This window comes from Ochotona princeps, chromosome 29, assembly GCF_030435755.1.
Source record: "Ochotona princeps isolate mOchPri1 chromosome 29, mOchPri1.hap1, whole genome shotgun sequence".
Classification (NCBI taxonomy): Eukaryota; Metazoa; Chordata; class Mammalia; order Lagomorpha; family Ochotonidae; genus Ochotona; species Ochotona princeps.
In genome coordinates, this window is record NC_080860.1 from 12,176,646 (window position 1) to 12,204,360 (window position 27,715).

General features: G+C 51.4%; 1 protein-coding gene across 2 annotated transcripts in view; it reads left to right on the forward strand.

The window, feature by feature from the left end:
• The window catches only part of ACACB (acetyl-CoA carboxylase beta), a 98,021-nt gene that overhangs the window by 31,241 nt on the left and 39,065 nt on the right, over positions 1-27,715 (forward strand). For both annotated transcript variants that reach the window (XM_004591920.2, XM_058656533.1), the window contains 18 exons: positions 3,324-3,456; positions 7,478-7,616; positions 9,198-9,307; positions 9,933-10,014; positions 11,618-11,716; positions 12,328-12,437; positions 12,539-12,649; positions 14,048-14,257; positions 14,494-14,664; positions 15,940-16,101; positions 17,567-17,730; positions 19,015-19,165; positions 19,242-19,345; positions 20,694-20,775; positions 22,283-22,428; positions 23,667-23,817; positions 24,279-24,413; positions 27,559-27,705. In XM_004591920.2, coding sequence (XP_004591977.2) covers positions 3,324-3,456; positions 7,478-7,616; positions 9,198-9,307; positions 9,933-10,014; positions 11,618-11,716; positions 12,328-12,437; positions 12,539-12,649; positions 14,048-14,257; positions 14,494-14,664; positions 15,940-16,101; positions 17,567-17,730; positions 19,015-19,165; positions 19,242-19,345; positions 20,694-20,775; positions 22,283-22,428; positions 23,667-23,817; positions 24,279-24,413; positions 27,559-27,705 — 2,407 coding nt within the window. The remainder of the gene's footprint in view (positions 1-3,323; positions 3,457-7,477; positions 7,617-9,197; positions 9,308-9,932; positions 10,015-11,617; positions 11,717-12,327; positions 12,438-12,538; positions 12,650-14,047; positions 14,258-14,493; positions 14,665-15,939; positions 16,102-17,566; positions 17,731-19,014; positions 19,166-19,241; positions 19,346-20,693; positions 20,776-22,282; positions 22,429-23,666; positions 23,818-24,278; positions 24,414-27,558; positions 27,706-27,715) is intronic.

A 27,715-nucleotide genomic window follows, 5' to 3' on the forward strand; every position in this document is an offset into this window, starting at 1 on the left:
AAACTGAGTCAGAACTCCAACCCAGACACTCCAATCTATGATCTGAGTGTCCTAAAAGAATATTTTTTTAAGGATTTTTTTTTTTAATTGGAAAGGCAGATATGCAGAAAGAAGGAGAGACAGAGAGAAAGATCTTCTATCTACTGGTTCACTCCCCAAGTGGCCACAAAGGTTGGAGCTGAGCTGATCTGAAGCCAGGAGCCAGGAGGTTTTTCCAGGTCTCCCATGCAGGTGTACGGTCCCAAGGCATTATGTCATCCTCCATTGCTTTCCCAGGCCATAAGTAGGGAGCTGGAAGGGAAGTGGAGCAGCCAGGATACAAACTGGTGCCCATTTGGGCTCCCAGTGGATGAAAGGCAAAGATTAAGCTACTAAGGTGCTGGGTCCCCCAAAAGAATCTTAATCTCTAGGCTAAGGGTGGCTTTTTCGTTTTTTTTTTTTTAATGTTTGTTTAAAATTTTTTCATTTAATAATTTGAAAGGGAGAATCAGAGAGAGAGAGAATGTTCTACCCACTGGTTTACTTCCCAATGGCAGCAACGGCTGAACTAAAGCCAATATTTTCTTCCAGGTCTCTCACCTAAGTGCAAGGGACCAAGCCCTTACCCCATTCTCCACTACCTTCTCACCCACATTAGCAGGGAGCTGGATCAGAAGTGGAATAGCCAAGGCTCTGCCAACTCATAAAGGATGCCATTGTTGGAGGTAGTGGTTTAACTTGCTATGCCACAGTGCTGATCCAGACCTATCTATCTGTAAAACAAATTCCCTCTGCTCTCTCTCTCTTTCTGTCACACACACAGAGTCAGAGAGAGAGAGAGACAGGCAGACAGATCTTCCATCTGCTAGTTCTTTCCCCATATGGTTGCAACAATGAGCCAAGTCCAGGTGTCCCAGCTGCTCCACTTCTGATCCAGCTCGCTGCTAATGTGCCTGGGAAAGCAGCAGAAAATGACCCAAGTGTGTGGACCCCTGAATCCATGTGAGAGTCCTGGAAGAGGCTCTTGATGCCTGGCTTCCACCAGGAAATTTATTTAAAAGGCAGAGTTACAGACAGAGAGAGATGTCTTCATCTCTTGGCTTATTTTCCAATGGCCTGAGTTGGACCAGGCCGAAGCCAGGATCCATCTGGTTTTCTCATGTGGGTGGAAGGGGTCCAGGCACTTACCTTCTGCTGGTTTCTCAAGCACATTAGCAGAAAGTTAAATCAGAAGTGGAGCAGCTGGGACTAGAATGGATGCTCACATGGGCTGCCAGCATTGCAAGTGGAGGCTTAACCTTCAGCACTGCAGAATTGGCCCCTGACTTTAGGATATAGTTACTTGGTGCATAAACTTAATTTGTATACCTCATCTAGGAACGGGCTGCTCTGTTACATAGCAAGGAGAGCTGCCAAAGTGCTCGAGGAACAAAAGCTCTGTCTTCCAGGAACTCCTGATCTTGTCGTGGGGACCAAATAGATGTCTTCTCAGAGCAGTAGGGCCATCACTCCCACCCCCAACCCCATTCATGGTTTCACTTCCTTGCGGTCCAGAGCAGCCCCAAAATAACAGATCACACATTTCCAAGACAAGCAGTTCATCAGCTTTTGATGGCGTGACATTTTTGAGTAGCACGATGAGCTTTCCAGCCTGAGCCGTTGCTGTGGGCAGCGTATCCACCCTCAGACGTCACTTGCCCAGTAGGGATACAGGAGCCATCTCGGTTCTCAGATGGCCCATCCATCGTGGCAGCACTGTGTGGAAGGCATGCTTGTTTTCCTCAGTAATGGCTCCAAGCCTCAGGAGTGATGAATCTGGTGATTTTGACCATAATATCTTGCTATCATTATTCTGATTGCTAATTGTGGTTGTTAAGCTCTTACTGGGCCTGTTTTTGGTGGAAGACATCCTCTATTGTACTTGGACCATCTTCACTCTTTTCCCAGGTGCATTAGCAGGGAGCTGGATCAGAAATGGAACAGCTGGGCTGCGAGCCAGCTCTTGTATGGGATGCCTGCTTCTCAGGAAGGGGTTCAATCCTCTGTGCCACAGTGCCAACCCCAGCAATTTCTCTCTCTTGGTCTCTGTCTCTCTCTTTTAAAGAAGACAAGGCTGACAGTATATGTATACAGTCCTGGTAGAATTGCAGGATCCTGGAGTTGGAGAGAAGGTTTTGGAATCTTCTGGATAGGAAAAACAAACAAATAAATAAATAAATAAAAACAGGTTCTAAAAGGGTCAAGGGTCAGAATAGCCCTGTTTTCATCAGCCTTGGGCACCGAACACAATGGTATGAGACTTGCGATGCTTTGAAAGAGAAGGTTTTCCTTTCTAGGGCTCCACACAGCCAAACCAGAGGGCAGGAGGGAGGCAGCTTTAGAACAGGCAAGGATGAAAAATGTTAGTGCCCCCTGTTGCCCCCCTACCCGAACACCTTTTCTGCCAACTTGTCTTCCACCAAAACCAGAGGGCAAGCCAAGGTAGAGAAGCACAGAGGAGATTCGGTGTAGAAGTCAAAGCACTGCCCAGGATTGTGGTGACCAGGACAGCCAGGTACAGAACATGTAGGCTGAGGATGTCCTTGGAAAAAGGTTTATCTGAAAGACAGAACATCGAGAGAGATGGAGAGACTAGGGCAGACTGGAGAGAGATACGTCTTCTATCCTCTGGTATGCTCCCCAAATGTGTGCAACAGACGGGTCTGGGCCAGGCTGAAGCCAGGAACCTTGAACTCCATGCTGGTGTCCCATGTGGGTGGCAGGGGTCCAAGTACTTGCACCCTTACCTGTTGCCTTCCCAGATCCAACACCAGGAAGCTGGATCAGAGGTGCGGAAGCCTGAATTTGAACCAGTACTCCAATGTGAGGCGATAGTTTCTCAACTTGTTGTAGCTTGACTTGTATCGTGACACCTGCTCGTTGTTACACATTCTTTAAAAAAAAGTCTTTAGTTAAAAACAAAACAAACAGAAAACTAAAGCACACAAGCATGAAAATGATCAATTCCATGTAACAGGCTGGAAGAATTAGAATGTGTAGCTTTTCTCCTTGGTCACAGCTGTGCCCTGCTCTCCCTCAACCCCATTCTAAGCTTCTTCGTTTTTATTTGAGTTCCTAAATGATAAACATGTCCTAATTTAAGATTGACATTCTGAATGTACATCTTGAAGCAGGTACGTCCAGGGTTCCGTGCAGCCTTTGAACCATTGTCTGTTCTTGAACTTCCTGTAAGGTGACCTCGAGGTCCCCGGGGAGCTGTGCTGTTGGCACTGATGCAGGTGCTGAGTCCCTCTGGCAGGCTCCAGTCTCACACCTTTAGGCACGACTTTCTGTTTCCTCTGCAGGCCAAGCATGTCTGGTCTGCACCTGGTGAGGAGAGGCCGGGAGCACAAGAAGCTGGACCTACATAGAGACTTCACCGTGGCTTCCCCAGCCGAGTTTGTCACACGCTTTGGGGGCAACCGGGTCATTGAGAAGGTACAGAAGAGTCCAGGCACTTGGGGCAGGGTGGCAGGTATTGGGGGCAGCAGAACCAGTGGTAGGGTGGCTGCAGGGAGGGACTAAGGGCCTCTCTGTCATGTTACTTGCTTCGAGCTGGGCACTTGAGTGGTGCAATATCACCCTCATTACTGGCTAGGGTGACAGGTGCACAGGGCTGATGCACAAAATGCAAGGCCAATGTCACCAAAGCCCCCAGGGCTTTCCCAAAATGGGCTATTCTCCAGGTACTGGGTGTAAGGCATGAAACCCTAGCCCTGCTGTGCCTGGTTTCCAGTTTCTAATCGGAGACCCACAATTAAAAAGGAGCAGGAGAACAGTGGCTGAGATTTGCCATTGGAGACAACTCACACCATCTCCTTTACCCTCTGATGGAAGCCCTGGGCCCTGATATTCTGGGAGGAGCTCAAATGCTGTGGTGTTGGTTGTCCAGGGTCGTGTAGACAGTCAGGGGTGGAGGCAGAATTTGAACCCAGCTCAGCATGGCGGTGAAGCCTTGTTCTGTTCTGTTTCTGTTCTGTTTCTGCTGGGTGTGGTTGAAACAACAATCACAGCAGCGGTGGCAGCAACAGCCCTGTTCGAAGGTGGGCATCCTGTTATCATATGTCATCTGCCCATTGCCACGACTCTCACAGTGGGTGTTTTTTGAAGATGTATTATTTATTTGAAAGGTAGTGAGAGAGAGAGAGAGAGAGTGAGTATTCCATCTGCTAGTTCACTCCCCAAATGGCTACAAAAGCTTGAGCTGGGATAGTCCAAAGCCAGGAGCCAAGAGCTTCTTCTGGGTCTGCCACAAGAATGTAAGGGCTCAAACACTTGAGCCATCTTCCGCTGCCTTCCCAGGTACATTAGCAGGGAGCTGGACTGGAAGCGGAGCAGATGGGGCTAGAACCCATGCCCATATGAGATGCTGGCATTGGAGATGTGGTTTGACCCACTACACCACTGCACCGGCTCCTGGGTATGGTTTTCCAGAGGAGGAAACGGAGGTTCAGAACCAGAAGATTGCTTGCCCGGGGGTGGCACTGGGATCTGAACATGGGGTTTTGGCCTCCAGAGGCACCCCCTCCCTGCCCCCTTCAACCCAGTGTACTCCAGGGCATCCTTGAGTGCCCCTCCGAGCTTTGAATTGAGGATCTCCTGGGGCCCATGCTAAAGCTGTTTGTTCTGGGCCACCCTGGCCAGGCCCTGTTCACAGCTAGCCTGTGTAGCAACAGGGACCTAGTGCCTGAGAGGGGAGAGGCTGCAGGGCTAAGGTTGCTGCACTCTCTGACTAAAGCCTGGCCCTGCCTCCCACTCTGCTCCTCATGGGGATTAGAACAGCAAGCTGGCCCACAGCCACCACCTCCCCATGGGCTCCCACACATACTGTGCCAGAATGAGCAGGGAAAGGGGAAAGTAGGCCACCTGAAGTCCTTCCCTCTTAACCCAGTCCTGGTTTGGTAATGACATTGAGAAAGCCTTAGCCCAGCCTTTTCATCACCTCTCCCCTGCCTCCCCCCACCCCTATTTTGTAAGTTTTTATTTATTTGAAATTCAGAGTTACATAGAGATAGAAAAATATACACACAGAAAGATTTTCTATCCATTAGCTCGCTCTCCCGTCTCTCATGTGAGTGGTAGGAGTCCAAACACTTGGGTCATCCTCTACTGTTTTTCTCAGGCCATTAGCAGGGAACTAGATCAGAAGTGGAACAGTCAGGACTCGAACTGGCATCCATGTAGGATGCTGCTATCACAGTAGTAGCTTTGCCGGTCATGATGCCAATCCCCATCCTCCCTTCTTGAAAGGTGTTTCTCAAAGTGTAGAAAGGATGTTAGACCTGAGCCAGGAGCATCAAATCCTCGCGTGGGGCTGCTCAGCAAATGTGAGAGCTAGCCTTGGTTTTGCCTCCTGTACAATGGAAGCAATCTCCTCCCCATTGTTCATGAGGCATGCCCTTCAAGTCTGCACGAGGATTAGACAACGGAAGAACCCTGAATGTAATGAGGATACTGTGTAAGTCAGGGCTTAGAGGCCAGGCACCTTTTTAATTTATTAATTTTTGCAATGGAAAAAAAAAAAAACAGAACTTGCTGCTGTTTCTTTTTTTTTTTAATTTTTTTTAAAGATTTATTCATTTTATTACAGACAGATATACAGAGAGGAGGAGAGACAGAGAGGAAGATCTTCCGTCCGATGATTCACTCCCCAAGTGAGCCACAACGGGCCGATGCGCGCCGATCCGATGCCGGGAACCTGGAACCTCTTCCAGGTCTCCCACGTGGGTGCAGGGTCCCAATGCATTGGGCCGTCCTCGACTGCTTTCCCAGGCCACAAGCAGGGAGCTGGATGGGAAGCGGAGCTGCCGGGACCAGAACCGGCGCCCATATGGGATCCCGGGGCTTCCAAGGCGAGGACTTTAGCCGCTAGGCCACGCCGCCGGGCCCGCTGCTGTTTCTTAGAGAGCAGGCTAGGAGGTTGCCTGTCTGACCTCTGGGTGGGTGGAAAGCTCAGAGAGGGTAGGGGGTCCACCCACGGCTGCAGCAGGATCACGACACCACTGAGAATGAAACCAGGGCCTCTCCCATTATCCCCTGCACCTGCAGCCCTCCTGGTTGGGTCTGGGGTCCGTCAGAAGGGCAGAGGTCGGACTGCAGGAGGACAGGCCCTCACTCTGCCACTTGCTGGCTATCTGATCTCAGACAGATGTCTTACCTCCTCTGAACATTAATGTTCTTAATTAATCCAAGTGGAGATAATACCCAAGGGAATATTAAAAAGGTGAAATGATGCGGGCAAGATGTGTCGCACTCTACTTTGGGACAGATTAAACCCTCAAAAAATACTAGGGGTCATCGTGGTAGTGTCAAACAAAAGGGTGAAAAAAAAATCATCCATGTATCTGTCTATTTTGCCTTCCGTGCACCCGCTCTTCCTTCTCACTTTCCTTTCATCTATTTCTCCATTCAGCGACCTATCCACCCACCCCACCGCCTTCCTTCCTACTGTCCTTCCTTCTGTTCTTTTGTATGTTCATCCATCCACCCATGTGTCCATCCTTCCAGCTGAGTTCGGAACTCGAGAAGGGTGCGTGGATGAGGCGCAAAGAGAGAGAGAAACGGAGCACTAGGATTCCATGATCATCGCGGACAATGCGAGAAAGCTGTCCGCTTTATTTATACAGAACCAGTCAAACTCTGGCTCAGACTTTTTACGTCATGTTCAAGTGGGTGTTTCTAAGGATAATTCTGCCATTTGTTTCACCTTAAAGCAGGATGTTATCCATCCTGACCCTGTGGTCAGAAAGCTCTCAATAGATGGTGCATAGCAATCAGTTACACATTCCTACTGCAATCCTCATTCTGCAACTTAGTCTTGAATCAGTTAAGGGAGGAAAGGCATCACAGAAGGAAGGACCTAAAGATCAAAGAAAGAGGGAAAGAATAGATTCCCACTACACCTGGGGACTTAGCACCCTTGATTAGCATATGGTCAATGGGGGCAGCAATAAAAGGCCCTTAAAATGGTATCAGCAACTTCCAAGCATTAACTCCACAGAGGCAGACAATGCCTAAATAAATTATAGAAATCTCAGCGGGGTTGTCCGGTGTCCATGCAGAGGAAGGTGGCGCTGCATTCAGGCAGTTGGGGCCCTGCCAAACAGCGGGAAATTCCTTGCGGCCCTGCCTGCAATGGAACAATTCTCTTCACACCTTCCTCTCTTCCACACCCATCACACGGACTCCAGCACTTTCCTTTGTCCTTTTATCTATATATTCCTTCCCTCCCTCCTCCTCCTCCTTCCTTCCTTCCATCTGTCCATCTGTCCATCCATTCACTCCTCCACCCCATCCTCCATGCATGTGGCTGGCAGATTTCGGGTAACCATTCTGCACTGGGCTATGTGCTGTGGGAACAGAAGAATGGCGTGCTGCAGCTGCTGCACGGACTAGACAGCTGTGAGGCAGGCAGACATGCAGCCTCAGCTTCTCCCTGGCTCCTCTCCCCCCACCACAGGTACTCATCGCCAACAACGGCATCGCGGCTGTGAAGTGCATGCGCTCCATCCGCAGGTGGGCCTACGAGATGTTCCGCAATGAGCGGGCCATCCGGTTTGTAGTCATGGTGACCCCAGAGGACCTCAAGGCCAACGCAGGTACCTGGGCCTCAACCCTGTCACCCCTTCCACATCCCATTCTTGCCCTCCCTCACCTCCCACACCGACCTGCGCAAGATCATCCAGAGTCCAAGGATACCTTTCATTGTCTTTTTTTCTTTTCTGTTCTGTTCTATTCTGTTCTATTTGAAAGGCAGAGTTACAGAAAGAAAGAGAAGCCTTCAGGGAGGGTGAGAGGAACATTTATGAAAAGTTTCAATTGTGACTTGAGAAAGTTCCAGATGCTTGTTTCACAAGGAAGTAAATATGCTTACCACCCTGAACCACATACTCAAAAATGGTTAAGATAATACTACATGTTACCACAGTTAAAAAAAAAAATTTTTCCCACACTGTTAGCTTTTCCGACCACCCGAGAAAGAAAATACCAGCCGAGTACAAACAAGCCTTTATTATGCAAAGAGAAGTCCATTCCTGGGCCTTTCCCTGTGCAGCAGAGGAATGAGCAGGAGAGGACTGCAAGTGGGAAAGACAAGCTGGGTAGTGGAGACAAAGGTTTTATACCCCTTCTGACATGGGTGCTAGCAGCAGCCCTGCTTGGGCCCTGATAGGGCAAGGAATGTTGGCCTTTGTCCACCATTGGCCCATACTTGGCGTTGTCTGCCTTCCAGGCATGCCAGATCTCTGGCTGAGGTCACTGTGGTATTCACTCACTTCCTGTAACCATGGTGACCATCACACACAGTATGTTGTTTAATGATAAAAGCAGGAATAAGATGAATTTTATGGGTATAACAGGTTCAACTGCTGTTTCAATACCCATATTCCAAAATGGGCACCAATTTGAGTTCTGGCTACTTTACTTCCCATCTAACTTCCTGCTGATGTGTATGGAAAAGCACAGAGGATGGTCTTCCACATGGGTGCTGGGGCCCCTGCATCCAAATGGAAGACTGGGGTGAGGCTCCTGGCTTCTGGTTTTAGCTGTTGTAGCCATCTGATGTAACCAACAGATGGAAGATTTCTTTCTATGTAACTCTGCCTTTCAAATAAATAAATCTTTTTAAAAGGATATAATTTTAAAATAGAACTTTAATTTTTTAAAATAGATATACTTATTTAATTGAAAGGAAGAATGACAAGAGAGAGGGAGGGAGATCTTCTGTCTGCTGGTTCACTCCCTGGGTTGGGCCAGGCTGAAACCAGGAACCAGGCGCTCCATCCAGGTATCCCATGTGAGTGACAGGGACCCAAGCACTGTTGTTTTCTGAGATGCATCAGCAGGAAGCTAGTTGAGAAGCCGGAGTTTAAACCAGAGCTCCAACATGGGATGCAAGATGCGCATGCGGTGGTCTAACCCATTGAGCCATAGCACCTGCCCCTCTAGGAATCTAAAAATGCACCCCTACTGCCATGTCCCGATAGACTGCTTCCTTCTTTTCTTCACTCCCAAGCCTCGATGAGAGGCAAACCTGTTTAATACCAGGCTGGTCCTCCACAGGTGCTCATCTGGGGTTGTCCACGGTTGCCTTAGGATCCTCCCTGTGTAGTGAGGACATGGGCTGTGTCTGACGTCTGCCGATCAGTAATTCCCTCCTCTTCCATCCTGTCTCGTCCTAGAATACATCAAGATGGCGGACCAGTATGTCCCTGTCCCAGGAGGACCCAATAACAATAACTATGCCAATGTGGAGCTCATCATGGACATTGCCAAGAGGATCCCTGTGCAGGTGTGAGGGGCTCGGGGTAGTTGGGGTGCCTACAGTGAATGGTGACATCCCCTGGGATCTAGAATGACTTCAGAAGGGGTGGAGGATCCAGGACCCATGAGGCTCCAAGTCCCAGGCTGATGCCAGGTGGCCGAGGGCTTTCAGCTTCATGGCTTGTCCAGAGAACACAGTCCATCGCATTAAGGGGATGCCGCTCACCATGCTTTCAAATCTAATCATGAGGCATGGACTCACTCTACCCAATGTGTTATTATCATATCGTCGGCTCAAATTTAACTTATTTATTTGAAAGGCAAACACAGGCAGAAAGGTCTGTCCTTGGCTCATTCACTCCCAAAAAGACTACAACAGCCATGGTTGGGCCAGGTCAAGACCAGGTGCCCTGAACTCAATCCAGGTCTCCCATGTGAATGTTGGAATCCAGCTACTTGCGCTACCAACTGCTGCTTCCCAGGGTGTGCGTTGGCAGGAAGCTGACGTCAGGAGCAAAGCTGGGCCTTGAATCTGGACACTTGCAGATGGGATGCTAGGGTACCAAGGGACAAGTTAACCACTGTGCCAGACACTCGCCCTGGAGGCAAGTTCTTGAAGGATGATGTCTGTTTACCCTTCTGTGTGTTTGCAGGCTGTGTGGGCTGGCTGGGGCCATGCCTCCGAAAACCCCAAGCTGCCGGAGCTACTGTGCAAGCACGGGATTGCCTTCTTAGGTAGCATCCATCTCCACGCTGATCCCAGTACTCAGCTGGGTTCCCTTCTCCTGCTAGTCCTGTCCCAGAAAGTCAGTGTGGGGAACAGGTTCTGTTTGAATTCCTTTCTCACCCTTCTGCTGTGAGGGGCAGGTCTGTCTGGGGTTGGGTCAGAGACTTAGCAGCTGTTGCCATGGTTATGTCAGTAGGTGGATGTTAGGGAAGCAGACACCCACTGGTGTTTTTGGTGATACCATGGTGTTAGCCATGTTCAGATTTCTAAGGTCTGAGGGTGACTTTTCTAAAAAGCCTGTACCTTCTCCCAGGCTGTCCTCAAATTTTTAGATGGTTTCTAGCCCCTGGGGACCAGAGCCCCCTAGCACCCTTACTGACTGAGTACAAGGTGTTTGTCCACCTGTTGGTGCTAGATTCTGTGACTGTCAGCTGTGCCTGTGTACACTCCCCGACTCAGGGTCCTTGAGAGCCTGGGTCTAGGGCCCCTTCCTCCAACACCTTCATCCACACCTGCTCAGGTCCTGTCTGAAATGGTATGGATTTGCAGGCAGCGCACGCTCATCCTAAAGTCATCTTAAAGGACTTACCATCCTTTACACTGGGCCAGTGCTGTGTGAGTCCTTGTTACTTTGCATTGTTTAGGGAATTCTGATGAGACAAGCAATGTGAACATGTCATTTCCCCTTCAGATTGTTTATTTGAAAGGCAGGGTGAGAAGAAGAGAGAAAGAGAGAAAACCATTCCATTTGCTTGTTTACTCCCCAAATGGCCACAATGGCTGAGGCTGGGCCAGGCTGAAGCCAGGAGCCAGGAACTTGATCCAGATCTCCCACTTGGGTGGCAGGGGCCCAAGCTTTTGGGCCATCCTCTGCTGCTTTCCCAGGCACATTAGTAAGGAGTTGGATCGAAGCAGAACAGTCAGGATTCAAACCGGTGCTCCTAGGTGGGAGGCCAACGTCTCAGACTGTGGCTCTATCTGGTCCCTGTGTCATTTTCTCAAACTAATTTCTGTCCGTGGTCAGCTGAATATACAGCGTGGAGCCCTTAGATACAGAGGTCTGACTGAGGTTGTGCTGTTGGTGTCCTGGTGAATTTCAGGGGTTATTTACCATCACACAGTTTTTAAAAAATGTATTTACATATTATTTATTTTTATTAGAAAAGCATATTTACAGAGATAAGGAGGAATAGAGAGAAAGATCCTTCATCTGCTGGTTCACTCCTCAAATGGCTACAATGACCAGAGTTGAGTTAATCTGAAGCCAGGAGCTTCTTGTGGATCTCCCACATGGGTGCAGAGTCTCAGACACTTGAGCCATCCTTCAAAGCTTCCCCAGGTCATAAGCAGGGAACTGGATAGGAAGTGGAGCAGCTGGGACATGAACCGGTGCCCATATGGGATGCTGGCACTTGCAGGTGGAGCATGAGCCAGTTGAGCCATTAACGCAGACCCCCACAATCACACAGTTAATCCCTCACCTCTAGTTCAGCAAACAGACTCACCCAGGTGTGAGACCCCACAGTGCAGGGCCTGTCCCTGTGCATGGGATTGGCCACCAGTGTCTTCCAGCTGATTAGATTCTGCCCCTTCTCTCCCTGGATCCCTCAGGTCCCCCCAGTGAGGCCATGTGGGCCTTGGGAGACAAGATCGCCTCCACCATCGTGGCCCAGACCCTGCAGATTCCCACACTGCCCTGGAGTGGAAGCGGTAAGGGACCTTGAAGCTTCTCTTTGGGGGTGGCGTCTTCATCTAGCCTTGCTTGTGGAGGTGGCTGCGGTGGCAGGAGACTGTGCTTGGTAAAGCGGCGTCACCCGAGCAGGCTCTATCACTCCACAAGTGGAACGGTTTGGTTGCAGAGCCTGGATAGTCCTTTCATTCAATCTACAGATGCTCATTCATCAGTTTCTCAGGAGAAATCCATTCAAGTGGAGTCTTAGGGACAAATTAAAACCTCCATAAGGGAGAGGTCGCAGGGATTTTCCTGTGAAGTCACTTTCTCTAAGGGTTCAGTGTTCACTTTGGAGAGTGTTGGCTTTTGGTTGGAAAGATGTGCTTTGATAGAAATAGCTCCCTGGAATAGAATTGGAATTTGCTCTTGATGAATTCCAGTTGAACTTCCCAAGCATGGTGGTTCTCCATCAAGATCAGATCAGTCTTTAAGCAAACCCAGAGCCACAGTTGGGAAGCAGAGGGGTGTGTCTGTCGGTCATGGCTGCAGAGGGCTTGGGTGGGGTACAGTCCCAGCCGTGCTCTCCGGGTGGCGTGGTCACTCTGCCGCCTGACCACGGGTGGGTTCCTGAGTGCTACTGCCTCTGCAGGTTTGACGGTGGCATGGGAGGAGGACGGGCTGCAGCAGGGGCGGGTCATCCACGTCCCTGAAGACGTCTATGACCGAGGCTGCGTGAAAGATGTGGAGGAGGGCTTGGAGGTGAGTATGGGCCCTGAGCCTTCTTCTCTCCTCCTCCTGGAGGTGATGCCCACCCCACCCCAGCCCTGGCTGTCTTCTGACGGGCTCTGCTTGCCCCTCAGGCGGCTGAGAAGATTGGTTTTCCGCTGATGATCAAGGCCTCTGAGGGCGGCGGTGGCAAGGGCATCCGGAAGGCCGAGAGCGCAGAGGATTTCCCCATCCTCTTCAGACAGGTGGGTGCTGTGCCTTGGGGACATGTGTCAACCAGGCGGTGGGCAGCACAGCATCCCTTGTGTGAGTATTGGAGGTTCCTGAGGATTGAGTCTGATGCTCTGCTCAACCGCGCCACTTCAGGAAAAATGTTGAAAATGGGGTTCAAAGAAAAGTTTATCAGAGTCAACATCATAGCTCACAAAGCTAACCTGCAAGTGATGGCATGCCATATGGATGCCGTTCGTGTCCCAGTTGTTCCACATCCCATCCAGCTCCCTGCTTATGGCCTGGGAAAGCAGTGGAGGATGGCCCAAGTCTTGGGCCCGTGCACCAGTGTGGGAGACCTGGAAGAAGCTCCTGGCTCCTGGCTTTGGATTGCCTGGCCATTGTAGCCATTTGGGGAGTGAACCAGAAGATGGAAGATCTTTTTCTGTGTTTCTCCTTCTCTCTGTCAAATCTGCCTTTCCAGTAAAAATAAATAAATCTAAAAAAAAGAAAATGGAATTCAAAGAAGAGTATATCTTGGAGGCCCCCCACATTTTGAAATCTGTACATGTGAAGGGCTCTGAAAGGTGTGTTAGGAACAAGCTTATGCATGGGTTTTAATTTTTTTGAATGAAAGTAAATTGACCTTTCAGTTCTGCTTCATGCATTCTTAGAAGGACTCGTGTATTCTGAAGCAAACAGGAATTATTTTTCTCCCCTAGAATTCTGTTGTCTGTATTGGCTTTATATCATTGCCTTAGATGGTTGGAATCCACGAGTCAGGACATCTCTAAATGATTTCTGGGATGCAGGGTCGAAATACCCGTTTGTAATGTTATTTGGATTTTGTTATGATTTTTCTTTTTGAGTGTCTGAGAGGTGGGGACAGAGATGGGCAGGCTGACTGAGCTGCCTACTGCCAGTGCTCTCCCCCAGAGGCCTGGATCAAGTAAAACCCCACCGGGGTCTCCCACGGGGCTCTCAGGGATCACATGGGCCATCACCTGCTGCCATCCAGGGTCTACGTTAGCAGGAAGCTGCAGTCAGGAGGTGGAGTGGTACCTTCATCTGGACACTGCAGGTGTGGGACAACAGCAGAGCCCTAACAGCTAGGCTCAACACCGTCCTCAGGCTTAGCGTTTGTTAGTGTGTTTATTTATTTTGAAAGATTTGTTTCATTTATTTGAAGAGCATATTTATGGAGAGGGAGATACAGAGAGAGAGAGATCTTTCATCTGATTGTTCATTCTCCAAATGGCTGCAAAAGCCAGGGAGCTGGGCCAGGCTGAAGCCAGAATTCAGGAGCTTCTTTTTGGTCTCCCATTTGGGTGCATGGGAGCACAAATGTTTGGGCCATTCCTTCTAAAAACTTCTGGAAGCCTCTCGATGTTGGTTTTCTTGGGAAGAGTGAGCGTCTCTGTTTCCCCCTGCAGGTGCAGAGTGAGATCCCAGGCTCACCTGTGTTTCTCATGAAGCTGGCCCAGCATGCACGGCACCTAGAGGTGCAGATCCTTGCTGACCAGTACGGGAACGCCGTGTCCCTCTTCGGGCGTGACTGCTCTATCCAGCGGCGACACCAGAAGATCATTGAGGAGGCGCCGGCCACCATTGCCACGCCAGCTGTATTCGAGTTCATGGAACAGGTACACGCTCGCAAAGTTCGTGAGGGCAGTGGTGACAGGGAGGAGAGGCCATCTCTGGTCCCCACTCAGAGTTGACACAGGTGCTCTGTGTGGTCTCAGGGTGGTGAGGGGGTGGCCTCTAGAGCAAGGCCCACCCCAGCAGTGAGGGTCAGCAGCACACAGGTGTTTCGGAGCAGCTGATGTACCAGGGCTCAGCAGAAAGCACTGGGCCCTCACCTCCCCTTTCTTCTTTGCAGTGTGCTGTCCGCCTGGCCAAGACCGTGGGCTACGTGAGTGCGGGAACGGTCGAGTATCTCTACAGCCAGGACGGCAGCTTCCACTTTCTGGAGCTGAACCCTCGTCTGCAGGTGGAACATCCCTGCACAGAGATGATTGCCGACGTCAACCTGCCGGCTGCCCAGCTGCAGGCAAGGACATGGGCTCGGAGCAGGCTAGGAGGGCATGCCCACTCTTGGCTGAGCATCCTGGACAGTGATGAGCTTGATGTGTGGGTGGTGTGGGCAGCCACCGGGAGGGAGATGGTTTGGTTCTCTGTGCCTGGCTCTGGGGTCATCTGGGAAACTGGCAGACACTGCACCCTTCTTCACTGGGAAGCTATTTGCTACAATGTCAGGTCCCCCGTGGACTCCTGGCAGCTACTCACAGTCCCAGAGACGTGCCTCGCAGCTGGTTTTCATCAGGGACCTTCTGGCGAGCTAGCAAGATCTTCCCTTCACCCCAAATCTCTTCTCTGTGAGAATTTGTTTTTCAAGATTTATTTTTATTTGAAAGGCAGAGTTGCAAAGAGGAAAGAGATCTTCCCTTTGCTTCTTTACTCCTCCACATGGCTGCAACAGCTGTAACTGAGTGGATCTGAAGTCAGGAGCTTCTTCTGGGTCCCCCCACATGGGTGCAGGACCCTCAAGGACTTGGGCCATTCTCTGCCGCTTTCCCAAGCCATAAGCAGAGAGCTGGATGGGAAGCTGAGCAACCGGGACATGAATCAGGCACAAATATGGCATGCCAGCGTCACAAGCTGAGGCTTAGCCTACTATGCATTAGTGCCAGGCAGGACCCTCTGCCATGAGATTTTAATGTCTCATGTCTTCTGTTCATCTCTTTGGATTCTGTCAATACCTCTGCTCTGTATACATCTAAGGAGCGAGGGGTGTTGGTCTCCGTAGAAATTTCCCCTGGAAGCAGTATCCTGGAGGCAGGAAGCTGGGCTGGAAATGCAGCAGCTAGGACTGCCATGGGGTGGGGATGTCTCAGGCGGCAGCTTAACCCTGTGGCACCGCAAGGCCGACGCTCATAAAGGCCTGCTTTGCTCTCCTCCAAGTTCAGCCTTGCTGGCATCCTTCTCGAAACCTCCTCTAGCCTCCCCGTGGCTGCAGCTCTGAGAACCCCCACGGTCCCTCTGGTGCTGGTGTTCCCTTGTCACCTGATGTTGTCCCTAGAGCTTTCCTCCCATCTGCCCCCACCCCATCTGCCCCCCACCCAGAGCATACTCTTAAAATAGTTGTTTCCTTCTTGGCTTCTTCTGCCACAGCCAGCCCAAGGGTTTGCACCCCCAGCCTGGGCTCAATCTGTTTGAAGTTGTAGACTGAGCCCCTTCCTTGCTTGTGTCTACTGCTTGGGCTTAGCGCCAGGGGTGGGAACTCCAGTGTGACTCACAGCCCGTGGGGCGGCCTTGTTGACTTTAGATCGCCATGGGGGTGCCGCTGCACCGGCTGAAGGACATCCGGCTCCTGTACGGAGAGTCACCTTGGGGGGTGACACCCATTTCTTTCGACACCCCTGCCAACCCTCCCCTCGCCCGAGGCCACGTCATCGCAGCCAGGATCACCAGTGAGAACCCTGATGAGGCAAGTGTGGGGCCCCTCTGTGTTCTCATTGAGGTCAGCCTTCCAGCATGGGTGGAGCCCAGGCCTCAGCCTTGAGGGAGACCCCCAGCTTATAAATGGGGAAACTAAGGCAGGATGTGGAAGGCATTTGTCTTGGTAATCCAGTTATTGGACACGTGGCCAGAGTCAGGCACCAGACAGAACCCATGCATGTTTCGGTGCTCACTTATGATGTGATGGTATTGCCATTATGCACTGTGACATGTTGTGGCCCAACAGGCCTGTGTTGCTTGCCCAGCACCTCACTTGGACTGGCTGAAGTTGGGCGGGTTCTGGCCATCTTTGGGATGACAGCTAAAGGACTCTTGGGTTTCTGATTCCCTGCACTTCTTGGTATCAAATTCCTCTGTGTGATGCTCTTACGTGGGTTTTAAATAATAATAATAATAACAACAACAACCACCCAGCTAGTATTGCTTACCATTCCTGTGTGTCAGATCCACACTGGATTGTGACATTGAACAAACTTGGAGTCAGAGAGGTCCCTTCCACACATCTAACTGACGGGAGCAGAATGCCTTTGAGTGCCTCAGTTGCCAACAAAACACTGAAGCTGGGAAACAGGAGCTTGGCGGAGCGGACCAAGGCTCGCAGGGACCCTACAGGAATGGGGACTCTAGTTCACAAAAGGCCCAGGCATCTGGAACTGTCCGTTGCTCACCTCCAGGCACCTCTCCCGACACCAGGATGCTCCATCATGTAATCCAAGAGCCCTGATCCCGACCAAAAGGGCCACACCTGCTCACCCTTATGGACACTGTGTTCACCGGGGCAGGTTGCGGGTGTGGGGTGGTACCAGCCCTATAAAGGGAGTGGGGGTGAGAGTGAGCAGCAGTGGCAGCCCTGCCCAGGGCGTCTTCATCCTCTGAAGTTGCAAATCTAACTTCACTTTATAAAACAAATATGATCTATTTGTGCTATTTGTATTTGCCAGGTGGGGAGAGGGATACAGAGACACAAATCAAGCTCTTCTGTGTTCAACCCTCCCCTGCCACAACTGGGACTGGGCTGGGCTTGGACTCCCCAGAACTCAGTCTGGGTCTCCCACATGGGTGACAGGGGCCTGAGAATCATGGAGCTATTATCTACCGTTTTCCTGGGTGGAACTGGATGGGAAGTGGAGCAGGCAGGATTCAAACTGAAGCTCATATACGATGCTGACATGGCCAGCCCCTCTTCCTCATCATCATCATTATTTTACAGTTTTTTTTTTTTAAGTAAAAATCACCTGTGTTGATGCACTCACGTGCTTCTACCATGCCTGGACATGCCCCCCTCCCCGGTGCTAGGAGGTGCCTGTGTTTCCTGGATCCCTCTAAGCTTTAGGTTGCCTTAGGAGTTCTGGGCTCGGTCTAGACCTGAATTGGGATGAGAACCGATCTGAAGTCACGGCTTCCCTTTCACTGTCTTCCTGTCTGGGTTCCAGGGATTTAAGCCGAGCTCAGGGACCGTGCAGGAGCTGAACTTCCGCAGCAACAAGAACGTGTGGGGCTACTTCAGCGTGGCAGCTGCCGGGGGCCTGCACGAGTTTGCCGATTCCCAGTTTGGCCACTGCTTCTCCTGGGGAGAGAACCGGGAAGAGGCCATTTCGTCAGTATTGCCTGCCAGTCCCTCTTCCTCCCTTTCCTCCGCCTTGCCCTTCCCCCTTCTTCCCTCCTCCCTCCCTTTAAGAAATTAAAAGCTCTCTGCTATAATGGCTGTACCTGCACTGCAAAAGACCTAGGCAGTGGTGTGCAGGGCCAGCTCGTGTAAATGCCCTTGGCTCAAAACCCAACCCTTCTCTTACTGGAGACCCATGAGGTACCACAAACTCAGAGCTTTAACTTTCTTTCTTTATTTATTTTAACATTTATTTATTTGGAAAGTAGAGTTGGAGAAAGAGAGACCTTTCATCCACTAGTTCATTTCCCAAATGGCTGCCGTAGCCAAGGCTGGGCCCAGCTGAAGTCAGGAGCCAGGAGCTCCATCTAGGTCTTTCACGTGGGTGCAAGTGCCCAAGATTTGGACCTTCTTTTAACTGCTTTCCCTGGTGTATTAGCAGGGAGCAGGATTGGAAGTGGGGCAGCCAGGACTTGAACTACCATTCATATGGATACCAGCATGGCAGATGGCGGCTTAACCCATTATTCCTCAGTGCCTGTGCTGAGTGTTCCAGCTTGAAGAAGACCTAAAGAATTTCCAGATGTTATAGAGACTTAGAAGGCACTGAGGCCTGTAGCTGAAACAAACGTAAATGTGAATGTCAATCTGATAAATTGTTCCCTTGTGGGTGTCATTTCACAGGGAGCCTGAATTTCTTGGGGTGTGCTCACCATCGTGAGCCCTGTGCCGGCAGCCCTGGTTCCCAGCTCTGCCAGACATGTGCCTGCCATGTGTGCTGCAGAACTGAGAAATCCAGGTTGCAAATATTTATTTTGAATTTATGTTCATCTATTTGAAGGTGAGGGGAACGAGAGAGAGATGGAAAGGAGGAGAGAGAGGGAGAGAGAGAGAGGTAGCTCTCTCGTCCACTGTTATACTCCCCAAATGCCTGCCATGGCTGGGGCTGGGCCAGGCTGAAGCCAGGCCTGCGAACTTAGTCTAGGTCTCCCCTGTGAGAGACAGGGGCCCAACCACTTGAGCCATCATTTCCTCCTGCTTTCCAGAATGTATAGCAGGGGTTGTTTGCCCATTTTCCAGATGAGGAAGCTGAGGCCCAAAGTGCAGTTGTCACTTGTCCAAGGGCCACTAGATGGACACCTGTGCCATCCAGCTCACCCCTCCTGCCTGCGCTCTGAGAACCCTGGTCTGGGAGTGACCCTTCCCCTCCGTACCACACCCTCGAACTGTGGGTGTGGCTCTGGCCAATGACCCCCCTGCTTGCGGTCCCATCAGGAACATGGTGGTGGCACTGAAGGAGCTGTCCATCCGTGGCGACTTCAGGACTACAGTGGAGTATCTCATCAACCTCCTGGAGACTGAGAGCTTCCAGAGCAACGACATCGACACGGGCTGGCTGGACCACCTCATCGCCGAGAAAGTGCAGGTCAGGAGGGCAGCAACAGGTGGCTCCCTCGGTGGGAGGGCATGGCCTGGGAACTGAAGCGCTGTGTCTCCTCCAGGCTGAGAAACCCGACGTCATGCTCGGGGTGGTGTGCGGGGCTTTGAACGTGGCCGATGCAATGTTTAGAACCTGTATGACAGACTTCTTGCACTCCCTGGAAAGGTAGGGCATGCGATCCTCTGTGTGTGTTTGTGTGTGTGTGTGTGTGTGTGCTCAGAGGAAATCCCCTCCCATAAACCTGAGTCACTTTTGAGAATGCCAAGAGTAACAGTGGGGTGTGGAATGGGGAGGGAGGCCCTCAAGGTCAAGGCCACAGTCAGCAGGTCTGTACAGCTTCCTGCTAACTTGTTCAGGCTGCACCATACTGCCACAGCAGGGTTCAGAGCCCAAAGAGGTGGATTTGGGGAGCAAAGCGGGTGAAGGGTCACTTCTACTGGCTTCTCTCCCAGGTGACTGATGGAAAGGACTAGAATGGAGAGGAATCAGGTGCCTGCTCTCTGGATGGGTGGGGCTTCTCTGCCTCCCCATTGCGGACGCTTTGGGCTGGGCAGTTTTCTGTAGAGGGACCATTTGTGCGTGGTGAGAGGTTGGTGGTGTCTGTGACCGCTGTCCTCTGAGTGCCAGGTATAGCTCTTCAACTGCTTGGCCAGGTGTTGCCAGCTGTGCAGGGATGGGGGACAAAGTCCATGAAATGAGAAAGAGGATGTGGGGAGAGTGTCTTCAGTGTTTGGGGCTGTGACTGGGTCACAGGCCAGTGCTGGTTTCTCTCATAAGGAGTTGGCAGGATTTCGGGATACGGGATACTCCCAACAGGAATCATCCTGTTCCCGAAAAGCCTGTTAGAAACCTCCCTTCCTTGGCGCTGAATGACTGCTCACGATGCTGGCATCCTACATAGATACTGGTTCATATCTCCATTTCTGGTCCAGCTCCCTGCTAACAGCCTGGGCAAAGCAGTGGAAGATAGCCCAAGTGTTTGGACCCCTGTAGCCACATGGGAAAGCTAGAAGTTCCTGGGTTCGGCATGGCCCCGTGCTAACCATTGTGGCCTCTGGGGACTGAACCAAGCAGATGAAAGATCTCTCACTCTCTCACTCTCTCTGTTTTAGTGCAGTGAGCTTTGCCAGATGAGTTTAAATTTCTTAAATTATTTTTTTAAATTATTTAATTGACAAGCAAGAAGATACACACACACACGCTCACAGATCTACCTGCTATTTTACTCTCCAAATGCCTGCAATACCTGCAGGAGCCTGGAATTCACTCCAGGTCTCCCCTGTGGGTGGCTGGGATCTAAGTTCAGAAGCATCACCTGCTGCCTCCCAGGGTGTGTGCATTAGCAGAAGGCAAAGCAGGGACTCGAACCCCAGGCACTGTGGTGTGGAATGCAGCATTTCAGCTGCTTCACTTCACACGCACCCCCTTGGTGGGCTTTTTAAAATCCAGAGGAGGGGGCTGCTGCGCTCCCAGCCCCTCCCCAGGCTGCCTGCAGGCCTCTGTTCTCTTGCAGGGGCCAGGTCCTTCCCGCCGATTCCCTGCTGAACATTGTGGATGTGGAGTTAATTTACGGAGGCGTCAAGTACATCCTCAAGGTAAAGTCCCCTGTGTTTCTCTGAGGTCCCGGGGTGCTCAAGGTTTTGCCTCATCCGTGGGGCATACCCTGAGCTTGGATCTGAGCACTCAGTTACTTAGAAATCCCCATGTTGTCGTTGACTTTGGAACCTAACTGCGGCAGGTGTCAGGAGGTGTGGTCAGGCAAGATGCGGAGGGCACCGTGCAGCTGCTCTGTGTCCTGTGGCCGCCACCACAGAGCATGCCACACTGATGGCCTCAAGCACAGACGTTTGTCTCCTCACAGTGTGGGGCTCAGAAGTCCCACATCAACATGACCGTAGAGGCAGGGCCTCCCTGGCTCCTATCACTTGCCAGCCTTGCCTGGCTGGTGGGCCCCCTGCTCCCCCTCCATTTCTTCTGTCTTCCTGTGACCCTCTTGCCACTCTGTGTGTGTATGTGTTTTATGTGTGTATATTGGTTAGTCCCTTGTCCACATCTCCTCTCCTAAGATCATCTAATCCAGTTGGATTTAGGGCCCACCTAGTAGGAGATCCTCTTAGCTAACTCCATCTGCCGAGACCCTGTTCCCATTAAAGCTGTGCACTGGGGTTCCAGCAAGGCTATAGAGGTGGCACAGTATAGGGGGAGGGCAGAGGGCACCTCCTGCAGATGGTGACAAGGCTGTTATTTGGTGAGCGTGCACCGATTCCCTATGCACAGGATCACCACCACTTTCCTGGACCCCTTTGTGATTACCGGCCTCTAAGGGTAGTCTCTGCGTACCCTGTTTGGGCCTCCTGTGCTTAGTGCATCTGTAGGCACATTCCCGGAGATGCACATGTAGGGAGAGCACCTACAGTGCGCAGCCCCTGACCCCAGCGGGGTCCCTGCAGTGCCTGAGCTTGTGTGCCAGGGCCTTGGTCTGCTTGAGCTTGTCTGATGAAATGCTGCTGATGGCTGGCAAGTCACAGCAGTGCCTCTCTTTCACCGTTACCTGGGGCTGCAGGTCAAAGCTAAGGCCCTGTGGCAGGGTCATGGTCTGCAAAGGGCCACTTCCACCTGCTTGCTGAGAACTCCAGAAGGGACCTCTCCTAGCCACATACTCAACCCAAATGCAAGACTCCACTCCCATGATCTAGTTCCCCCCTCAGAGGCCCCACCTCCTAACTCCATCATGGAGGAGTGGTCAGGGGTTCAGCGTGGACACTGAGTGGAGATACCAGACTGATGGTGGGGTCTCCAGGATAGGCTCACCCAGGGCAGGAACCCCAGTGTCTGCCAGCAGGGTGTCCCTACCTGAGGCTGAAGCTTTGGGGGGTCAGGAGCAGCTGGCTGCAGTCCTCTCCAGGCCAATCAGCAGCTACCCCTTGGGGAGCAGAAGGGGGGAGAGAGAGAGAAAGAGAGAGAGAGAGAAATAGAGAAATAGAGAAAGAGAAAGATTGCTACTCCTACAGTGGACGCTAGCCGTACGCACTGTCAGAGGGGCCACGTGGCACCGTGGACTCACGTCTTGGGCATGGTGTTGACACGAGCCTATTCCCTCAGGTGGCTCGGCAGTCTCTGACCATGTTCGTGCTCATCATGAACAACTGCCACATCGAGATCGACGCCCACCGGCTCAACGACGGGGGGCTGCTACTCTCCTACAACGGCAGCAGCTACACCACCTACATGAAGGAGGAGGTGGACAGGTGCGTGGGGGCCGACTCCCACGCTGAGGGGGCACACTCACCTCACGGCCCTGGGGGTCAGAAATAAAAGCTGGTTGAATGGGTCACAGACTACACACTGGCATATTAGCCAGCCATCATGAGGCATGGAAACCCTTTATTTTTTAGCAATATCACTGGAATTGGAGGTCATTTTCTTTAAGTGGAATAAGCCAGATATAGAACATTTAAGCAATCAGCGTTCTCTCTTCGGTGTGGAAATTTTTATGAAAATCAATCTGGACTTAAACTTCGGATTGTTAGGCTGGGCAGGAGGGATGGAAGGAGGTTAGGACATGGGTAGCAACATGGAGAGGTACACGTTCAAGTGCCCACGGCATAGGTTGGCACCTGCACTTCGTGGCTGTGTGTTCTGTCCTGTAGAGGGATATGTGCGTTTGGTGCAGTGCTGAGCACACTGTTTGGGGTACCCACATCCCCTATCAGAGGGACTGGGTACAAGTCAGACCTCACTTTCAATTCTAGCTCCCTGCTAATGTGCACCATGGGAAACTGGGTGAAGGCTCCAGTGCAGGGGCCCTGCTACCCAGGTGGCATCTCTGTGAGTTGGGGGGCACCCCAGCCCCTCTCTACGAGCCACTTGGAGGTGGACAGTGATGTGCTGTTGCATGGTGCTGTGGAACATTCTCCCCTGCCGCTGCACCGCTGACTGCTCACCGCCTGGTTTCCCTTTCCCATCCCTGACCCTCCCCAACAATCAGTGCTACTTCTGTGAGGCCAGCGTTTTCAGCTTCCTGCTATCAGTGAAGTTGTGTGATGTTTCTGTTTGCACCGCTTTTTCACCTCTCACAAGGTCCTCCCGGTTCCTCTGCGAGCCCACAAGTAGTAGGAATCTGCCCTTTTTATGGCTAATAGTCCATTGCATATACTCTTTTTCTCATCCAGTCACGTGTCAGTTGTCACCCAGGTTGATCCCATATCTTGGCTACCATGAATACTAAAGGGGTAGTATGTTTTGAAAATTTCTCTTGTAGCTCATTTTCTTTGCCAAGAATATTCAAGACTTTTTTTTAAAAAAAGGTTATTTAATTGAAAGGCAGAATGACAAGGTGAAATCAGATAGTAAAAAGATCTTCCAGGACCCAGAACAATGGCAGCAGGTCCCCACGGCCACGCAGCCGGGTGTGCCTGGCTGCCTTCAGGCAAGGGGGAGGTGTTGCTAACTGCCTGTCTCCCACCCCTTACCTGCCGTCTCCCAGTTACCGGATCACCATCGGCAACAAGACATGCGTGTTCGAGAAGGAGAACGACCCCACGGTGCTGAGGTCACCGTCAGCAGGGAAGCTGATGCAGTATACGATAGAGGACGGGGGCCATGTGGAGGCCGGCAGCAGCTATGCTGAGATGGAGGTGACCCTGGAGCCCACCTGCTCTCCCCTGCGCACCTGCTCCCTGGTGCTGTCCAGGTCTCCAAGTCTCCCCTAGGAGGCAAATCCTGCGTCGTTTTATGGAACAGGCTTGAGCACCCACGGACCTTAACATCTGTGTGGGTGTGTCGGGGGTGGGAGAGTGTTCTGGGACCAGTTCCCTGCAGCCACTGGAGTGGTACTGTTGAGTTCCCTGTCCGCTACTCAGGCACAGTACCTGGCTCCCACCTGCCCCCATGGCTGACTTTGCTAGCTGCGGGAATTGACAGGCAGTACCATGCATGGCATACAGCAGGCACCCAAGGAAATGGTCCGCCCAGGAAATTGCTGTATTTAGATGATGCGGCCCCTGTTGCACTGTGGCCAGGCCTGGGTGAGTCTGGGTGTCCCACATGCAGCCAGCCCTGTTGGGGTTCTGTCTCAGTCCCTCTGTCTGCCCTACAGGTGATGAAGATGATCATGACTCTGAACGTGCAGGAGAGCGGCCGGGTGAAGTACATCAAGCGGCCAGGGGCCGTGCTGGAAGCCGGCTGCGTGGTGGCTCGGCTGGAGCTCGATGACCCTTCTAAAGTGCGCCCGGTAGGTGGCGCTGCTGCCCACGTGCCCTGACTGGCGCAGGTGTGCTGGCGCGGGGCTGGGGAGGGGCCTGCCACTGCTCAGGGAGACTCCTGCTTCTTGCCCTACGGACTGTTCATCCCGACGGCAGAAGCGCCAGGCAGCTGCACCCTTTTTGCTTGGTCTTCCTCCCTCTTGGAGGAAAATCCAAGTTCCGCCCGTGACTTAGAAGACCCCAGATAGCCTGCCCCCTCTTTCCTGTCCTGGCTTTCCTCACTCTGTTGAACATAGAGCACACCGCCCACGTGGAGCTCTCAGCCTCACCTGTTCCCTGCTGCTCGCAGAGCCCTCTCTCTCACCCAGTGGCACCCCTGCAACAAGGCATTTAAATAGAGCTTATTTTTAGCACAGCTTTCGATTTACAGAAGAGTTATAAAGAGCATAAAGCGCTCCCAAATACCCTGCACCCCATGTCCCTATTGTTACTTTTAACTAATTATTGCATGAGTTAATAACATTATTGTTATTATTTATTAATGGTTATCTTATAAACTATTATTAACTATCTTATAAACTATTATTGCAATAGTATGGTCCATTTCTCACAATGAATGAACCAACATTGGTAGACTGTTATTTTTGTTTGGGGAGGGGTGTTTGAATATTATTGTTTTTGAAAGTTTGTTTATTTGAGAAGTAGAGAGAGAGAGAGAAACCTCACATCCTCTGGTTCTTTTTCGAGATGCCCACAGCGGCTGGGACTGGGCCAGGTCAAAGCTGAAAGATGGGAACTGCATGTGGGTTGCCCAGGTGGGTGGCATGGCCCCAGCTGCTGGAGCCCTCACGGAAGCTCCCTGGGAGCCGCATTAGCCAGAAGCCAGAGAGATAGGAGCCAGAGCTGGATATCGAATCCAGGTACCCCAGTGTGGAACCTGAACATCTTACCTAGCATCTTCTTTTAAAAGGTTTATTTTATTTTTATTGGAAAATCAGATATATAGAGAGGAGGAGAGAAAGAGAGAGGAAGATCTTCCATGCAGTGATTCACTCCCCAAGCTGCCGCAAAGGCCAGAGCTTCTCTGATCCCAAGCCAGGAACCAGGAGCTTCTTTTAGGTCTCCCATGCAGGTGCAGGGTCCCAAGGCTTTGGATCATCCTCCACTGCTTTCCCAGGCCACAAGCAGGGAGCTGGATGGAAAGAGGAGCCACCGGGATTAGAACCGGTGTCTATATGGGATCCTGGTGTGTGCAGGGCAAGGACTTTAGCCACTAGGCCACCACTCTGGACTCTTACCTAGCATCTTTTTTTTTAAAAAAAGATTTATTTATTGTTTTTATTGGAAAGGCAGATGGACAGAGAGGAGGAGAGACAGAGAGGAAGATCTTCTGTCCGGTGATTCACTCCCCAAGTGGCCGCAATGGCCGATACTGTGCTGATCCGAAGTCAGGAGCCAGGAACTTCTTTCCAGGTCTCCCACGTGGGCGTAGGGTCCCAATGCTCTGGGCTGTCCTCGACTGCTTTCCCAGACCACAAGCAGGGAGCTGGATGGGAAGTGGAGCTGCCAGGATTAGAACCGGTGTCCATGTGGGATCCCGGAGCGTTCAAGGCGAGGACCTTAACCACTACGCTATCGCACCAGGCCCTTACCTAGCATCTTTAAAACCACTGAGCCTTTCCCAATACAGTATTATTCATTATTTTTTTTATCCATGTTGATTTTGTTTGAGAAAGAGGCAGACAGCGGTCAATCATTCACTGCCCACATGCCCACAACCAGAGCCAAGCCAAAGCCAGGAACCTGAAACTCACTGCTCCATGCCTTTCACATGCAGAGGGGTTGTGTCCATGGACTGGGCGATGTGTTCGTAAGAAGCCGGCTCAGCAGCGGAGTCACCGGGATTTGAGCCAAACCCTGCAGTGTGTCAAGCAGGTGTCCCAAGTGGCGGCTTAAGCACTGCTACAAACTGCTTCCTGATCCATTACTGTGAACTAAAATCCACCCTCCAAGAAACCGTGGTTACATTTACAAGGGTGCTTCAAAAAAGTGTGTGGAAGATGGAATGTAAAATATTTTTTTGGGTACAGTAAAATGTGGTTTTTCTGCCTGACTTCTGCATAATACCCATTTCTGTGAACTGTTCGGAGGCCTTTTATAGACGAGGTGGCATCTGCCATCTTTCCTGCTTTCCACTGCGCTCGGTGGTGCGGCGTTCCCACTGTTGTGCCGCCATCATTGCTGTCCCTCTCCAGAAGGTTCCCTGCCCACGGGAATGTGGCTGACGTGGGATCATATGTCCGTTACCCTTATCCTGAGCTCGCCTGGCCACAGCGGGTATCCATCCTAAAGACTGATTATAATGTGCGTGGTCCGTCCATTCCTGCTTGGAGGATGTTCATCCGATGTTCACCTTTGGGCTGCTGTGAGCGTTGCTATGAGCATGGGCGAACGACTTGCCCAGCTTTCTGGCATTCTGTCTAGGTTCCTAGTTCGCTTGTGTGTCCTGTCACAGTTGTCCTGTCTCCTTAGGCATCTCTGTTCAGTCACCCTTTTAAAGAGATGTGTAGGTTCCTGACTTTGGCCAGACATGGTCCCGGCTGTGGCGGGTGTTTGAAGGATGACCAAGCAGATGGACGATCTCTCAAACTCTCTGTTCCTCTGCCTCTACCTGTCTGTCATTTTGCACCTTACAAATGGTGGCATGGTGGCATAACAAGCTAGTTGTCCACTTGTGACACTGGCATCCCGCAGGCGTGTTGATTCTCCTTCTGACTGCTCTGCTTCCGATCCAGCTCTCTGCTCATGGTCTGGGGAGGCAGAGGAGGAGGGTCCAGGCCCTTGGGTCCCTGCTGTCTCCTGGCTTTGGTTCAGTTCAGCTCCGGCTGTTGTGGTGATTTGGGGAGTAAACTAGTGGATGGAAGATCTCCCTGTTTCTCTTCAGTGTAAATTTGCCTTTTAAATAAAATAATAAATTTTTTTAAAGAAATCACTATAAAATTTCAAAACTACATGCACACACGTACTCACATGCAAGTTACCTCACATTCCCCATCTCCTCTCCTGCTGACTGCATCCTAGAAGCCTACAGGTCTGCCCAAGCCCCTCCCTGGTCCTTCAGTGTCCAGGATACTGTGGTGACCTTGACCTTTGACTCTTCCTGTGTCTCCTCAGGCTGAGCCCTTCAGAGGAGAGCTCCCCGCCCAGCAAACTCTGCCCATCCTGGGGGAGAAGCTGCATCAGGTTTTCCACAATGTTCTAGAAAACCTGACCAACGTCATGAGTGGCTACTGTCTCCCGGAGCCCATATTCAGCAAAAAGGTGAGTCCAG